Source organism: Muscardinus avellanarius (genome assembly GCF_963383645.1).
Source record: "Muscardinus avellanarius genome assembly, chromosome: 8".
Classification (NCBI taxonomy): Eukaryota; Metazoa; Chordata; class Mammalia; order Rodentia; family Gliridae; genus Muscardinus; species Muscardinus avellanarius.
In genome coordinates this window covers 80,706,823-80,725,469 of record NC_137794.1, presented here as the reverse complement: position 1 = coordinate 80,725,469, position 18,647 = coordinate 80,706,823, and the positions used below count along the sequence as shown (strand labels likewise).

Here is an 18,647-nt window from a genome sequence, read left to right as displayed (position 1 = left end):
TTGTTAGCAGGGCTCTTAAGCCCCGCTTTTCTCGGTCACCATCTTCCCAGAAGTCCAGTCTTTTTATTTTTGAAACAGTGTCTCACTGAGTTGTGAAGGGCCTCACTAAGTAGCTGAGGCTGTCCTCCAGTCTTAGCCTCCCAAATGCTGGGATTGCAAGCATATGCCACCACGCCCGGCTTCCAGCTCAAATTTAAGTCACTGGAATATACAGTCAGGTGGCATAAGATTAGAGAGTGATTCTGTTGCGCAGAATCTGTTACAATTGTGTAGATGTGACAATACAGTAGAGTTTCATATTTAAGTTCTTAGATATTCATGAAATATTCTATTTTTAGATTAGGTGGTTAAAGGAATACTTTCATCTCACATGTACATTTAACCATCTTGTCCATTATGATTTTGCTCTGGTCCTAGAAAAGGGGGGAAAAAACTTAGACCATAGTTACTACGTTATTGACTGTGTTGGTTTCTTCTTAAACAGATTACGATTACTCCTTTCTCTCTCTCTTTTTTTTTTTTTTTTTTTTTTTTTTTTTTTGTGTGTGTGTGGTACCATGGATGAAACCCCGGGGAAATTCTACCTCCAGGCTACACCCCCAGCCCTATGCTTTTATTCTTTATTTTAAAACGGTTTCACTGAGTTGCTCAGGGCCTCACTAAGTAGTAGCTGAGGCTGTCTGCATGAGCCGCAATCCTCCTGTCTCAGCCTCCCAAATGCTGGGATTATAAGCACTCGCCACCACACCCGCCTTACTTCTCTTCTTTTGAGTCCCCTTTTTCTATAGTTTAGTTATTTGATGGCTCTAGGTGAAATTATATGTTTCAGGAAGCACATTAACTTGAAACTCGCTCTTGTTATGTTTACATTAGTCTTTATTTTTTAAGGCACGTGAGACTGCTTCAAATAAAACAACTGCAAGCTCCCAAGAAACAGTTAAGCGAAGGCAGAGAGGAACAGAAACACTTCTTCGCTGACACTCACACGGTTGCCATGGACCTGCATAAGCAGTGGGAGAACACAGAGACTGGCTGGCACAAGGAAAAGATGGACTTACTGGACCAGTTTGACAATGAACGAAAGGAATGGGAGAGTCAGTGGAAGATCATGCAGAAGAAGATTGAAGAGGTACAAGTTGATTTGTTTTGAACATGTCGTAAACTTCAAGCTCAGTATGAAAGCTCTGATCATGTTTGTTTTGTGTTGGAAACTATTTTTGTTTTCCTCATTCTACCAAAGCAATGCATGTTTCAGTGACATTTACAAGACCAAAAATAATCATAATCTTACCCAATTGCTTCTTAAGGACTATGCTTATTCTATAACCTTACGTGAATTATTAAGTGACCTTAAAGTGTCACTTTAAAATATATCAATTTGTTATTTTCTGGCTAGAAAGGCTAAATATCAAAAGCAATATATGTATTCTGCATGAGTTTTCAAATACCAGGGCTTAGGAGGAAACGGCAAGAGATACATAATTGTTGGGACATATATTAGCAAAAATATAACTGAGCATTATTTTTCTTTTTTAATTTTTTCTTGGTGCATTTTAGTCATACATCTTAATGGGGTACAAGATGGTAGATGCACACATCACTCACATTGATATTTCCAGAGTGATTTTTTTTTTTTTTTTTGGTGGTACTGGGGATGGACCCAGGGGCATTCTACCTTCGAGCTACACCCCTGGTCCTATTTTTTAGTCTTTATATTTTTTTGAAATAGGGTCTCACTGAGTTGGGAAGGGCCTCGCTTAGTAGCTGAGGCTGTCCACAAACCCCAATCCTCAGGTCTCCGCTCCAGAATGCTGAGATTACAAACATGTGCCACCACGCCCAGCCCTCCTGAAGTGATTTATAGGTAATATCTACTAAAGGAAATTACATATATGATAACTCAGTATAATAAAGAAGAGTGTTGTTTATTAAACAGAAATGGCAGTGGACATGAGATTTTTTCTGGCATGGTATGCTACATTTTATTTTGCTTTATTTTATTTTATTTTATTTTATTTTATTGTGGTACTGGGGATGAAACCCAGAGGCTTTCTACATCCAAGCTACACTCCCAGATCTATTTTATATTTTATTTGGAAACAGGGTCTTACTAAGTTACTGAAAGCCTCACTAAGTAGCTGAGGCTGGCTTTGAACATGTACAATCCTTCTGTATCCTCCTCCCAAGTACTGGCATTACAAGTGTGTGCCACCATGCTCAGCTCTGGTATGCTACATTTTAATGACACATTTATTAAGAAAATAATAATTATGAAAAATGACATGTCACGACTTCAACATTTCAATTGTATTCACATTAACCATTACTTAGCCTGTTGAACCTGAAATATTTCCTTTGAGAATCTGCACTATTATAGCTTACTTCAACTAGAAGTTATTTATACTTAACCCGCTTCTTCTGGTTAAGTCTATACTAATGACTTATACAGTTTTATGCCAAGCAATTATTTTAATGAATTCCTTGGCCTTGATTTACAGATAATCAAAGTATTTTCTGTGTTTATAGTATAAACATTTTTTTTTATGAACATCCATGTGATCATTTGTGAATAAAGTACAAATGGATAACTTAGCACACTAAGATAAAAAAGAGAAAAGATAGTCATGAACTGTTTGATTAGAAATTAAAAAACAAATTCACTCCTAATCTGATTATCATATGGAAAATGTGTTCAACTTGCTCCATTGTCTTTTCTCAATGCTCAGAGACTGACATTGGAGCAAAAAGGAGATGGATAGGTCAAATCAAAGTCTAAATATGTAATTCAGTAAGAAATTAGTGCAGTTGTAGGTCACTTGCTCCCAAAAATTTGGAAGGTCCAGTTAATAAGCAGTCTAAGATGAGTCTAGCATCCAAACAAAATAATCAAGGAATGCAGTATTACACTAATCAACTATTTAGGTCACTCTTTTCACAGTCTGCTGTCTACTTAAATTTGTTATTGTTTAATAATTATTCTGATAACTGAAGAGTCTACATATGGTATATATTAATTTATCAGTTAGCAGGCATTAAATATACTTCAAACAGGATTATAGCTGCTACACTCTTTCTACATCAGGGAGACATAAGGGCTACAATATTTTTTCTTCGTCTTAGAAAATAGCTGCATGCTATTAATGTCTCTCTGACTGTGGTAAACAGCTACATAATTGAGAACAAGTTTAGATAATGTGCTTACCCTGAAGGCACACTGATGATACTTTTCAATATCTCATTACTAGCACTCTGCAACCCTTATCCTCAACTTAGTGAGATCCTGTTTCAAATAAAGAGTCAAAAATAGGACTGGGGGTATAAGCTCAGAGGTAGAATGACCCTGGATTATACCCCCAGTACCACAAAAAAAATTAATAAAAAAGGAGGAAAATATTTTCACCTATTACAAAGAATCCAGTGAAGTTTTTAATACTTTTATTGGGGCACTGTAATTATACATCATAGGGAGGTTCAAGCTCACACATGTATACAGGTCTTGGTGTGTTTTCCTTCTAAATTAAGAAATCAACCATTGGAAAAATGGTATCATGCCACAAACAAAACAGACAGTATTTCTTTAATATTTATCACTAGATCTTCTGTACTATATTTATTTATTTATTTTTGTGATACTGGGGGTGGAACCCAGAGGCTTTCTACCTCTGAGCTACACTCCCAGAACTTTTTAAAAAATATTTTATTTGGAAACAGGGTCTCACTAAGTTGCCGAAAGCCTCACTAAGTAGCTGAGGCTTGCTTCAAACCCGTGCGATCCTCCTGTCTCAGCCTCCCAAGCGCGGGGATTACAAGCGTGCACAACCACGCCCGGCTCTCTGTACTAAATTCAATGCAAAGTACTGAGCCATGTGCTGGAGAATTGCAGATTCCCAAGTGTGCTCATATAGCTTCAATGATTTCAAGCGATCTTATCACCTACTGAGAACATCCAGCATTGGGCATTAAGATACTCATGAGTCAATCTGTTTAGCCACTATTGCCAATACTTGGTCATTTGAAACATGGAGTAATCCAGATAGAAACTCTATTATTTAGACACGACTTCGGGTTTAATGACATACAGGGAATAAACAACTTTTTTTTATATTGCAATCTTTCCTGCATGTCTACTTTGGTAGGATGAGCAGATAATTATTGATAAGGGCTACATACCAGGTGAGATATATTATCTTATGGAAAAATAGTTTTTCATAAGTTGTAGTGTGTTATTTGCTTATTCATTTCCTCATTTAAGTGCTCAAGTGAATTTATGATGTCATACAATTACACATATAGTAATATATGTGCAAAACTAAGAATAGAAAGATAACAGGAAGGATCATATGTGAAATGTAGAAATAAGTCTCCCTTTCTCAGAATTAACACAAATATTATCAGTTTCTCAATATTCAGGAAATAAAAACAAATTCATTTATCAGGAATAGAACTTTTTCTTTTGTGTATGAAAATAAAGAACTTTGTTTTCACTCAAGAGTTTTCAAAAAGTGGACAGCATCACCAACAGCATCCTTAGATTTAACTTTGCGGTGTTGCTTCTTATAACATCCCTCAGGGTGAATCCAAATCATAATGTGCACACCTGCTCAGTACAAATATTTTTACACCAAAGTAATTGATTAATAGTTAGTGTTTGATGACATGTGGACTTCATACAATGAATGTATTAGTTTTAAGGAAATCAATACACCATATATATGGTGATTGATATATATGTTGATATATACATATGTATGTATGTGTGTGTGTGTGTGTGTGTGTATATATATATATATATATATATATATATACATATATAATCTTTCAGGCATCAACTATGTGAAGCACTTTTCTCAGTTGAGCTTGGGAGAATACTGAGCAGCCGTGTATCTGTTCCTTGAGTATTATGAAGAATATCTACTGTGGCTTTGAAACACAGTCATTTGCTTTCATAGTTATCTGAGAGTCTCCTTTGAAATTTGACAGGCTGTCCCAAGACTCAAACATAAAAAAGGCCACTTCCTTCCTCTACTTAGGAGTGAGCCAAGTAAGTGTCTGCAGACTTAGCAGAAATCTTATCAAGAAATAATATGAGATTAATTTTAACACAATTAGATGATCAAAGCCTTAAGCTTTATTCAATCATATAGGACATTGTCACTTTTTTAATCTAATGAGATACTTTAGTGAAATATATGTAGTCGGCATCAAAAACATCTCAGTAGTATCTAGTCCTCACCAATGCAATTGACCAACCAAACAAAACATATTTTTGATTAATAAATGCCTATTTTAGAGAAAAAACGTGTTGAAAAGAATGATTAGACAGTTAAATGGTTACACATAAATGGAATTATGTGTTCAAAATAAATGACTTTAATGTTAGTTAAGCTCTCATTTCTCCCAGAAAGCAATTAGAGATCATGGCCAATAATTAATTCCAATTTTATAACTGTGCTTCTGTATGTAAGTACAGAAATACAGATTTATTTTATTTTTTGATAAGTGACTTCTAGTTAGAAATATAAAACTTAGCATTCATGCATTGCCCTACTAAAAGAAGTCGTTATGGTTCATTAAAGTTGTTCCAGCTCATCCATATTTTATAAGCACTGTGTGGAAATAGAAGTGTGAATATCTCAGGTAGTTTATAGTATGTCAAAGTGAGTTAGAGGAAAAAATGTTTTAATCTTGATGTCTTACAGCTTTGCCAGGAAGTAAAGCTTCGAAGAAAAATCAACATGCATGAACGTCCTAAGGTCATTCATCTTGATCATGAGAAGGCCACTCAAGAAAAAAGATTGGAATCTTCTCCAAATAACCCCAACTCAGAACAATGTGAATTTACAGGGATGAATCACAGAGATGTTTTAAGAAAAGAAAAGAAAACAGAGAAGAGCATACTCAGTGAAGAAAACCCAGCATGTGAGGCTCAAATTGCAACAAACAAAATAAAAGTAGAGTTTATGGACACTTTGGCCACAGATAACAGAAAGGAATGTGAGGCCTGGCCTGATTCGAAAACTTCTGAGGAAGAGAGGAAGAGGTGTTCTGGGGCCCTCAGCACTGTAAGTAAGATGTGACTGGCTGTGAACAGTATCTAAAGAAATATTTACATTTCAAAGCACTAACATGCTATTGCTTATGTGTACAAAGGCCCTTGAAGAACTTGCCAAAGTTAGTGAAGAATTATGCAGCTTTCAAGAGGAAATTCGCAAGCGGTCTCACCACAGAAGGTAGGCTGGAACACCTAGGATTATTTTATGTTGGAAGATCAAAAAGAATATTGTTTTGGGGCATTGACTCCGAACTGCCTCCTCTTTATATTATGTTAGTGTGAATTGATGGGTTATTAAAATTTATTGTTGGATGAAGAGAGATACTTCCACGGGATATTTTTCTGTTCAGTAATTCTTAAGACCAATTTTCCAGTTCCCTTTGTAATTTAAGTATTACTAATACTTGACCATCTTAGTGGTTAGCTAATGTAGCCTTTCCATAATAAATTACAAAGGTCCTCTAATATAGTTCTTCATTTTATTTTATTTAAGTGGGAAGTTTTTGTTATTTATACAATAGTGCTTATCCAACTAAAAGTCTAGAAAATTGTTTACTGTTATAATCATAACCCATATTAATTACACAAATTAATGAGTTCACTGTGATATTTCCTTACATGCATATACCATGCATCGATCATCTCCATCTACCTTTCTCCCTTGAGCCTCCTTTCCTCCCTCTTCCTAGCCCTCCTCTGGTACCTTCCCTAGTCCTTAGTAATTCCTCTTCTTTCAGGTTATCTCTCGTTTGTTTCTGCATATGGGAGAGAAAATGTGATACTTGTTTCTCTGCATCTGGCTTATTTTTAAGATGACGTCCTCCAGCTCTATCTGTTTTGTTGCAAATGACAGGATTTTGTTCTACTTAATGGCCCAATAATACTCTGTTGTATGTATATACCATAACTAATGTAGATTTTTGAGGATTTGTCAAGTGAAAGAGTATACAGCTGAGCTAATGTACTTATATGCATCTTTAAACTATATCAGAGTTAAGGATATTTTATAATTATATATGGTGCTCTAATGAGATATTTTGTGCCTGAGTCATTTATTTCTCCGTAGTTAGAATTTAATGAGTCATGCTTAGTTTGCAGTATAACATATTGTAAATACGTCCACATGTATGCATGCCACAAATAAAAGGCTTTTTGGATTCAGAAATGGTATATAATTGCTAGAGTATGTTTCAGAGAAATTATAAAATTAATTTGGAATTCTAACACAAAAATAGATTAATCTGGGATCAATATTTATCTCCTCAAGGAACAGTATGCTTTTTTTAGAAAGCTACAATAGTGTGTTCCTTTTTTTTTTTTTTTTTTTTTTGAGTATTTGGATAGAACCCAGGGCCATTCGACCTCCAAGCTTCACTCCCCTGCCCTATTTTTATTCTTTATTTTAGAACAGGGTCTCACTAACTTGTAGACGGCCTCACTAACTAGCCCAGGCTGTCTGTGAACCTCAATCCTCAGATCTCAGCCTCCTGGAATGCTGGGATTACAAGCATGCACCACCACGCCAGGCTTCCATATTCTCTTTAGCCTTTAGGAAGCTCAGAAAGAATTTTTGTGTTGAATTTCTCAGCCAACTATGTTTTATACAGGTTTGCCCTCCATTGTTTCATTTTACTTTTCCTACTATTCTCTTTTAATGGGTATTTATCTCCGCTTTATTGAATGCTACCTTTTAATCTTTTATAAGTTGAATAGATACTAATGATTTATCTTTATTAGTATAATTAAGTTTGACTTATGAATCTACAGATTCATAATTCATGATTTCTAACTCAGAAAATGCTTACTTGCCAATTATTATTTTTTTTTTACAAATTATGCTTGGTATACAGCTCTATCATCACCCCATGGTTTTTAGCTAAAAGTTAAGCATCTTTAATATATAATCCAAAGATACTATGTTATGTCATGACCTTATGTTTGTCTCTCATTTTTCATTACCCCTCCTACTCTACTCTAAGTCCATCCCTCTGAGATAACTCATTGTTCCTTCAATGGCCACACTATTTTTTATTACTTTGCCCATACACCCTTTACTGGACTAATCCTATACACCCTTTATTGGACTCATCACCCCTATCTTATTTTTCTTTTAAGTTCACATGATGCCTTCCATCTGGAATTATTCACATATCCTTGTAACTTTATTCAGATTTTTATCTCTCCCCTTAAAATGCTATTTCAAATTCAAAGGGAGAAGCTTGAGCTCACATTATATAATGAAAAGGAATTCCACAGGCAAGGGGAAGGTAAGTAAATGACAAGATAAAAGCTATAGAAATGGGGATGTCAATATCAGAAATTCAAGAGACAACGGAGACTAGTCTAAAAGTTTTAGGTAATAGAGAAAATGAGATACAAGGTAGAAATATAGTTTGTCACAGAGCATGCTGAGCCTTGAATGTAACACTGGACAAAAGAGGTAGACTTTATCCTACAATAAAGGGGACTTGAAGTTTTGGACTAAGAGATTTATATAAAAATTACATTTGAGAGTAGAATGCCCTTGAGTTCAAATTTCATTTCCTATAGCATAAATCCATTTCTAACCCATGTTTCCTTTCAAGATCTTATCCTAAGGAAAGAGACCACTAATATATTACGTTTTATCATTGTTTAGGATGAAGTCAGACTCTTTTATCCAGGGAATGCCAAATGTAATCTGTGCGCCTCATGGAGACTACTTGATTGATAATGGCCAGTGCCTTCTTCCAATTGATTTAGAAAAAGAAAAACAGACAAACAGAAAGAACCTCAGATATACCAATATGCCCCAAAGCAATTCTATGACAAGATGTGGAACTGGTACAATCAATTTGCAAAGTAATGAAACACCACCAATTCCTCCTCCAAGAAGTACCTCCCGAAATTTTCCCATCACCTATTCTGAACAAGCTCAAGAAAGACTAAAGGAAAGTTTAGGCCTCAGCAGCTGGGTGTCCCATGAGGATCAAGGTGAAAATAAATGCAGCCCTCATTTACTTCTGAGACAGAATAAAATGCCTACATTGTGTCCAGATGGCAGGAAGACTTTGAAAGATGGCACCCTGTTTTCCTCTTTGAAACCAGAAGTCAGAATAGACAGCAAGCCTCCAGGAAATGAAGATGTTGGACTTGGCATGTGGCTATTTGACATTGGGGTAGATGCAAAAAAGAGCCCCTCATCTTTGTGGTTTCAGCAAAACTGCTCTACCCCCAATAAGCCAAAGTCGACTGAAAAGGTGATCCCAGATCACCCTGCCAAATCTCATCCCGATCTTCATGCAAATAATGACAATAATTCCTGGGTGGAACAGAGTAGTGGTCCACTGAGAAGTTTCAGTTGTGGCTTTGAAAGGACTCCAAGGAATGCAAAGCTAGCTGCAAAGATTGATGAATTTAACAGAACTGTATTTAGGACAGACAGAAATTGCCGTGCAGTACAGCAAAAGCAAAGCTATTCAGAATCATCCGAGGATGGTAAGCCCTGTGATACCTTAACCACTCCTCTAGATAACAGAGCAGAAAGTGAAAATGTGTCTGGTATTCTAAAAAACAGTGATCACATGCCTGTGACCACAGAAAATGTGTCTCATAATCCTACCAAGAAATCCACGACAGGCCTGGTCGGACAAATGCAAGAACATATAAGTCCTAGTAGTTATCGGAATATGCTCCAGGAGCATGACTGGAAACCAAGCAATCTATCTAGCCGCCCCAGGTCAGCTGACCCCAGGTCAAACTACGGTGTTGTGGAAAAGCTGCTGAAAACCTATGAGACATCAACAGGATCTGCACTTCAAAATTCTAAATACTTCCAGGATAACTGGACCAAATGTCATCTTGATGTCAGTGGTGGTGCCACATTAAGTCCGCATTTAGAAATGCTCCCAATGGACCAAGATTTTCAGCAAAAGACTGCTTGGTGCAGGGAACAGCAAGTGAAGCAAGGAATCGACTGCAAAAAGATAACAGAGGTGAGAAAGCAACTGGCTTATTTTTATAGAACAATATCACTGTTTAGCAGTGGTTCTCTGAGCTCAGTTCAGTTGCCCATTCATATAAATAAAATATAGATGTATGGCTTGGCATCTCCTTAGCTTCTTTGCCATTTTTGAATAATATAACTCAGCATAAATTAAAGATGTAGTTTGTAAGATTGGGACTAGTACATTACAACTTTTTAGAAAATAACAATATAAGTCGATTTAAGACATTTGGAGAAGTCAAGTACTTGTTTGTTTCTGAAAAAATATTCAGAATATGTATTTTTTATTTACAGGATTTTATTTCTTGAGGGCTTATTTTTAAGGATATGGAAGAAATATTTTAAATAACTTTCACTTTTCAGTAATTATCTGTAATTGGTTAAGTCATTCTCAGCATTTGATTTATGTTGTCATAGGAATGTGAGCAAGGGTAAAACACGTCATATAAAGAGTTGCACAGCCATCTTTTCTTGTGCATGTAATTTTTGTGTGTGTGTGTGGTTCTGGGTGTGGAACCCAGGGGCATTCGACCTCCGAGCTACACCTCCTGCCCTATTTTTTATTCTTTATTTTGAAACCGGGTCTCACTGAGTTGCAGAGGGCCTCACTAGGTAGCTGAGGCTGTCCGCAAACCGCAATCCTCCGGTCTCAGCCTCCTGAACGCTGGGATTACAAGTGTGGGCCACCATGCCCGGCCTTGTGAATGTAATTTTTAAAAATATAACTTGAGCCGGGCGTGGTGGCGCACGCTTGTAATCCCCGCGCTTGGGAGGCAGAGACAGGAGGATCGCGCAGGTTTGAAGCCAGCCGCGCGCACTGGCTTAAGAGACCCTGTTTCCAAATAAAAATGTAAAAATAGGTCTGGGAGTGTAGCCCAGAGGTAGCAGGGCTTCCAGGAACCCCAGTACCAAAAATAAATAAATAAATAAATAAATAAATAAATAAATAAATATATAAATATATAAATATATAAATATATAAATATATAAATAAAAACATAACTTGAAAGTTGCAAAGTGATGTATTGCCATTGTTAGCCAAAATTTCAAGTCGTATATTTTATATAACATAGTTATAGGCAGCATAGTTTTAAGTTCTGCCAATTGCCTTCTTCTGGTATAACATTTTATTTTATATGTGTTTTAAGCTCTGTAAAAATACTAGCTTTCACCCATCTTATCAGAAACATTGCCTGCTTTCATAGGGTATGACTAATTATCATACTTTTGTATTTCTCTACTTTTTTGTTGAGCCCATAAATACCTACAAGGTCTTATAGCTAGATATGAGAAATGGAAACATAAGTATACTAACCAACAAAAATTTTGATTGATTAACAAGGCTATATTTTTTCATATTTATTTATTTATTTGTATTAATTGGATGTTTGAAAGAGGCATGTTCTTCTATAGAAACTTAGGAGTAGAATTTTTTGTTGCTGTTGCTGGTTTTCTTATGAATAAATTTTAAAAAATAAGTCTCCAAAGAGGAAAAAAAAGAAAATGCAGGTTAGTGTTAGAGCTCACCTAAAATACTAGAAATTGAGGTCATCAGCACGGCCCACTTTAGATGAAAGTGCACAGTGTTTGTTTAAGAAGGTCATTTATAATCAAGTGTGCATAAAATATGTCATGGAAACGTTTTAATCTTTTTAAATTACTAAGATCAAGGAATGCTTTTTTAAAAAAAATTAAAATAGAGGCCAGGCGTGGTGGCACATGCTGTAATCCCAGTATGTGGAAGGCTGAGACCAGAGGATCATAGTTTGAGTGCGGACAGCCTCAACTACTTCATGAAACTTAGTGAGACCCTGTTTCAAAATAAAGAATAAAAAATAGGGCAGGGGGTGTAGCTAGGAGGTCAAATGCTCCTGGGTTGCATCCCCAGACCCACAATAAATAAATAAATAAAAATAAATAATAACTTAGAAAGAAAATATAAATAAAAGAAAATGGTTTTTATTCATTAGATGCCCAATATCAGTAGCAATTTTTATTAGCAATTATAATGAAGTTGTATTTAGAAGTATGAGGTATAATTCAGTAGTTTGGATAGCATGCTTGAAGCCTTGGGTTTTATACTCAGCACAAAAACAACAACAAAAAGTACATTAATTATAATTCTTAAACTTTTATGAAATAGTAGCACATTGATCCTTAGTTTTTAAAAAAAGCATCAGCTAAGTAATTTAGTTTGTTTTTCTTTTGTTTATGATCTCTGAAACTGTCAATTACCTGACATTAATGAACAATTTATTTTACAAATAACTTTTTTATTTCCAAATTACACTAAATATCTTGATAGCCCACTAAGAAGCACCTATAATTCCATCTATTTTACTTGAGTCCTTGAATCTTGAACTCTTAGGTCTACAAAAAGATCAGCTTTGTTACAGTTCATCAATATGTAGACCTCTAAGATTCTCAAGTACCATATTCTATATTAAAGTAGAAATTCTGTTGGATGGAATTGAGAACATTGAGATAAGTTAATCGTGAAAAGTGAAAAGTCAGATGTTCTCCCTAATATTCAGAAGCCAGAGAGAGAATGGGATATAGGATGGACTCCAGACAAAGGAGAAACCTTAGATGAGTAGAGAAGGCAACCTAACTGAGAGATATGGGAGAAGGGAGAGAAGGAAGCACCCTAATGTACATGATGTGCATTCACAAACTTATTACAGTCACTAAGTGAACTCAAGAAGGAGAGAGTGGAGAGGAAATGGGGTGGGAGTTGAGGAAGAACTAAATGAGCGACATGTGCATGTATGCCTCTATCAACCTGTACCTCATAAAGATGCATGATTACATTGCACCAATAAATTACTTTAAAAATTGAAATTTTGATTAAAACTGGCTTCGATTAAAGCATTCAAGGCAAGAAATATTAGACCTTCACTAGCTTTCAGTGCTTTTTTCTTGCTTATAAATTTGCTAATATGTCAATCTTGTAGTTGGGATCAATAATGCATTAAGCCCAGTGCTGGTACCTGTGTAGTGAGATGAATGCCTTCATGTATGTCATAGGAATCCATGGCAATGAAAGCCTCACATGGAAAAGGATTTCCCCGACCTGCTAGACCAGCAAATCGCCGTCTCCCATCCAGATGGGCATCCAGATCTCCATCAGCACCCCCTGTCTTGCGGAGGACTGCTCACAACTATACTATTTCTCTGAGATCTGAAGCACCCATGATCTAAGTCTCCAGTCCGAATTGCTAGATTACAAAAGTTCTAATCCCAATTGTCAAACTGAACGTTCTGAGTGTTTGCAGCCAGTCCTGTTCTCTACTGCATCTTCAAGATCACTGGGACAAGCAATTCAAATATTAACTTTCCATCAGTCTTCAGTGTTTTTAATCTATGGAATAATTATCTTCTTATTTTGATTTCTTAGATCAAAAATTTTAATACCATCTTCATTGATTTTTCCATGTTTAAGTTGAAATAATGTACAATATTGTATATTCTAACTTTCTTGCTAGTGTCAGAAAGCAAAATTATGTGCATGGCCATGTGTTTGTAGGTGCATGTGTTGTGGTAGGAAATATTCTAGTATGTATTTAGATAAGAGAAACATATGTGCTAGTGTTGACTTTGAAATTATAACATGTATACCTATATATTCTTTGTGTTTATTTAAGAGTTTTGGAAATATACAGTACTATTTTGTATACCTTTTAATAGGTATTCACCTAAGGCATTTGAGGTTCATATATTAATTAGCTACTTCCTTGGCCCACAACTACATTGAAAAATAAGAATATACACATACTAACATTGGTAGTTTTCTAAGTACAACTCATAAATGGCTTCTTAACCCATATAAGGATAAACTAATAACCATTGCTTTTCTTATTATTTTAAATAAAAATGTCACAAGTTTTACAGATCAGCCTTCTAAAGAAAGCATAAACTGATCATAATGTTTTTCTATCTCATTTGGTAGTCTCCTATGGCTTTAACTATATACCTGTTCTTTACAGCCAGTGTCATGAGACTGCTTTATGAGTGACAGGACTAATGAATGAATTTATTTTGTCAACTTCAGTAACACACATCTTCTAAATGGGATGCAAAAAGAAATTAAATTATGTTGGATTTTACCTTTTATTAAGATTGTGGTAAAATTTTAGTTCTGCTTTATCTGGAGTCATAACATTTACAGGTAAGTTGTTCTTTTGTTTTGTTTTGTTTTTCTTTCTAGCCTTTTCCCTAAAATCAGCAGATAAGACAAATTTACTTTCCATTAACAAGGAAGATCAGAAATCATATTTCATTGAAAGGTGAATTATATTTATTATGGTGTGCTAAAAAAAAAGCCTTAAACTAAATTTTGGCATCCATGGTAGCAAAAGAAACAGAAATGTGTATCTTGGCTAGAATTTTCATATAGCAAACACATAAAATCTGTGTTGAGAACTGACAGGAGCAGGAATGAACAGATGCTTGGAATTAACAGATGTTAGAACTGAAGATCTTTGAAGCAACTTTGCTCGCCATTGTATCTTTTTAAAATCAATTGTGATATTAGTTAAATATTAATTTCATTCAAGCTTTACTTTTGCTACCAGAAAAGGCTAAAAAATCTTATGACCAATATATTCAGAATCTTCTTAAGCTATTCTAGCCACTAAGAGGAATTCACTTTATTATACCATGCCCAGAGGTAAAGTAAATAATTTGCAAATCACAGACTGCCTTAAATGGCTCAAGACTGTAGCAGGATGATGGCTAAATCCATGCTTGACAATGAGGAGAGTTCCAGGAGTTAAACTGAAATAAATTTCTAGGACATAGGTCCAGATCCAGGTAAGTAAGGGCTATAGATCTACTCTTCTAATTCTTGTTTCCTTCAGGGCAGACCTGTATCCACAGGAAATTTATCAAAGAAAAGTAACTTCCACACCAAGTAATTTCACTCTAAGTCTGCTTTACCACTGGAAGGGAGAAAACACTGGGAAGGTGGCACTTTGGGGCATGAAATGATAGATCTGTTAGCAACTTTGCTGTGGGCAGTGGTGCCCAAGGACTATCTCTTCCTCTCAGTCCCTGTATCCCAAGCAGTTTGGTATGACATGTGGTCTGTACCTTCACATACAAATCAGAACACTAAAGGTCTCTTTAAAAATGAAGTATCTGCTCTTACCTCCTAATTATTAAAGCAGAATTTTTAGGACTAGGGACTGGGACTTTGGGAGTCTTTAATAAGACAAACCAGAAGCAAGCAATGCAAACTATTTGATAAACAGGCAGATTTGGAAGCAGTGACATTGATTAATACCTAAATAAAAGGTATCCTTAGAAAGTTACTTTTCCTCCCCAGGACTTGCCTTTGTTATCCATAAATTAAAAGCTATATTGCCAGGATTCTCAATAATCTACTTTTTCTATTATCATTTAAATGAACCAGTGGGACAATTTTAACATTTTTTGCTGAAAAAAAATATAGAATGTTGCAGCTTAAAAAATAACTAGTATCTGGTCCAATCCATGAGTTATAAAACTAAAGAAACTAAAACATTACTTGATTACTGTGTGTTATCTTTTAAAATATTTTATAGTTTTGTGGAGAAGCCTATCACAAAAATGGAAATATCCTTGAAAAATATTTTTTGATATATTGTGATTTTAACTAGTAGATTTTCTACTTCTGACTGGCATTGTCTTCCCCAAGTACCCTCTGTGATGTCATAATTGTGGGATTTTAGGGATTTGTAAACATTTACAGAAATACTTATTAGAAACATTTATAGGTATTTTCCCTAGCAGAGTTGTGGGAAGAAAATTTTATTATATTATTTCACAGGGAATTAATGATTTTATTGGCTCATCTCAGAAAGGAGTAAGAATGAAGCAGAGAATGATGTTGGATCTCTGGGTGCATGCTCACACGCACACTCCAGACTCTCTCATTGAAGTTTTCTATATTGCCTTATGTTTCAAATCCAAATGTAAAATATAAATGATGCTTCGGATAATTCACTGTTTCAAAATTACCCAGAATTCTCCTTTGTTTTATATAGAGAGACAGTGAATGTGATATTCCATTTTGCTGACATTGACCTAAGACATGACTCACTTTTGCATATGTGATTTTTATATTCTTTACCGAACACCTTTTTTTCCACAGGAAATTTATCAAGTCAAAGATTCCATTTCACTTTGAGAAAACATCTGGACATATAAGGAATATCTAGCTCCATAAAATGTCTTTAAAATTATTTTAGGCATATTTGATGATTTTAAAAATAATTACTTGATATTGAAATTTCCTCCTGCCATTAGAAGCTTTTATAAAGTTTGGAAAATCTGTTATGGCATTTGTATATACTGAGAATATTTTTATTTTTCATTTTATCTACAGTGAACATCAGTTAAGCCAAGAGTCTTATAAAGTCTAAACACAAAAATATACACAGTGCAATCTAGCTTCTCCCAAAATATCATTAAATAGTAAATTTTAAGCCAAACCTGCCTGACTTCCTGCTCCCAGCCACACACACCTCCTTACAGCTTCTTATATGCTGACATTCACTCCAGGCCTGTTCAACTACTTATTAAGTCTGATAAATAAAAAAAAAAATGTCTTCAAAAGAGCATTCACCTCTGCAACTTGCACTTACATCTCAAAATTAGTTAAATTATTTTTAGCCAGATTCGAATTTCTAGTATGCTACTATTTTGCTTCAAATTCTACATGTTTTTCTTAAGTAGCAAAGTGCCTTTATCAGAATTTACAACTATGATTTACTCATCTTACCTAGAATATGTACTCCTTCAAATAATTGGGCTTTATAGTGTGAAAAAATAAAATTAAGGACCCTTGGAGAGGGGGATGCATCAGATAAGTGCCAAAGAAGACTGCTACTCGATCACTTTCTATATAAATTTTTATATCACAGAAAATAATTTTTGTTTTGGTGGAAATACAATCATAAGACAAAATTGGATCCATATGAATTCCTCAGGTTGGATTGACAAATACTGGGGGAAAAAATCTTATATGTAACGACAGAGTAGTCTAGAAATTAGGAGTCCAGATTTGGAAGGGCCTTAGAAATCACAGAACAATCTCATTGAGAGGTAAGAAACTCGAGACTCAGAGATGTCTGGCAAGGTTACAGGGACAGATTCTGAGCCCAGCCTTGAACCACCTATGTTCTGTTTCTCTGTGTAAATGCTCTGTGTACATCTATGACTTAAAGTTTGCAAAGCATCCTCCTATTCTATTACTTTTTTGCTACTTACAGAAAACTTTAAAGCAGGCTGTTGGATTCTAATTACAAAAGGAAAATTAAATGGTCAAGAATAATAATTAGAATAAATATGTCTTAAAATGATAGAGAAAAGTAGCTCTCTTGTTCTAGTCCCCCTAAAGAAGGGGAAGAGGGAGAAAAGAGGAAACAGTTCTTGTTCATTTTATTCTGTTATGTTTTATGCATGACACTAAAATTGTTTATTTTCCTCTCCATAAGAGTTTCTTTTGGTTCTGTTTCTCGATGACCTGACTTGAAAATTGAGACTCCTGATTTTTATGGCTTTAACAAATTGACAAAATTGTGAAAAAGGCTCACATAAGAAAAATATTTTCTACTTTCAATGCCTATGCTTTGTTTTTATATAAATTTTGTATGCAGCACATGATGTTAAAGGTAAAACCAGTAAGTATCCAAGCAATCTTTATAGCATCAACTGAATCCTGGTCTTCTCAGCCTTCCAAAGAACCAGTGTAACTTACATATATTCCAAAATAAACGAGAGCATTTCACTTGAAGCATCGTCTTACTCCATTTGTAGTACTAGAACAAAACACAGGAAACCAAGTAATTTAAAAAGAAAAAAAATTGGTTTTATTTTCTGTTTCTGCTTATTTATTTTGTTTGTTTGTTTGTTGTAGTTCAGAAGGTTGGAAAGCTCAAGGTCTGGATGCTAGCAAATTTGGTGCCTAGTGAGAGTTGTCTAAAATGGTGCCTTGTTGCTATATCCTTACATGACAGATTGGGTAAATGCTGTGTCCTCCCATGGCAGAAAGCAGAATAGCAAAAAGGCACTGACCATTGTATAAAATCCTTTTTTATTAGGGCTTTCAATCTTATTCATGAGTGAGGAACCCTCATAGCCTCACTGAATTCTTTAGCATTAGACATTGTTTCCATTTGAGTTTTGGAGATACATTAAAACTATAGCAAGCAAGTATTTATTTTCAATTTTAAATATCACTTAAATTTAATTGTTCTCTGCCACCAGTTATTTTGAAGCTTTATTTTCCAATCAAATTATATTCTCATATGTAACTTTTATAAGAATTATTAAACAAATTTAATCCAGCTGTTTGGGATTTGCAGATTTTTTTTCCTCCTATGTAATGCTGATCAGCCTCAAGATAATTCCATACTATTTGGTCCATATTATATATTTTTTTAAATTTTAAGCATAATTTCAACCTTTGCTTGAAATTCAAAAGACTGCTTTTAGAACTTAGAAAATTATGTAAAAGAAGTGATCATAAGAACTGGTTATATTACTTCAGTGAGACTATAATATTATCTCAAGGAAAAAGAAATTAAGTGTGATTATGTTTAAAAAAAAAAGAGGGGGGCAAAATTT

General features: G+C 34.9%; 1 protein-coding gene across 1 annotated transcript; it reads left to right on the top strand.

Moving 5' to 3' along the window:
* Positions 1-898: 898 nt before the first annotated feature.
* Positions 899-13,238, top strand: KIAA0408 (the record flags this gene model as incomplete). Its single annotated transcript, XM_080700119.1, has 5 exons — positions 899-1,129; positions 5,700-6,062; positions 6,151-6,230; positions 8,691-10,026; positions 13,065-13,238. Exons 1-5 carry the CDS (start codon positions 995-997, stop codon positions 13,236-13,238), a joined length of 2,088 nt encoding a protein of 695 aa, XP_080556245.1. The 5' UTR covers positions 899-994.
* Between the last annotated feature and the right edge of the window lie 5,409 nt (positions 13,239-18,647).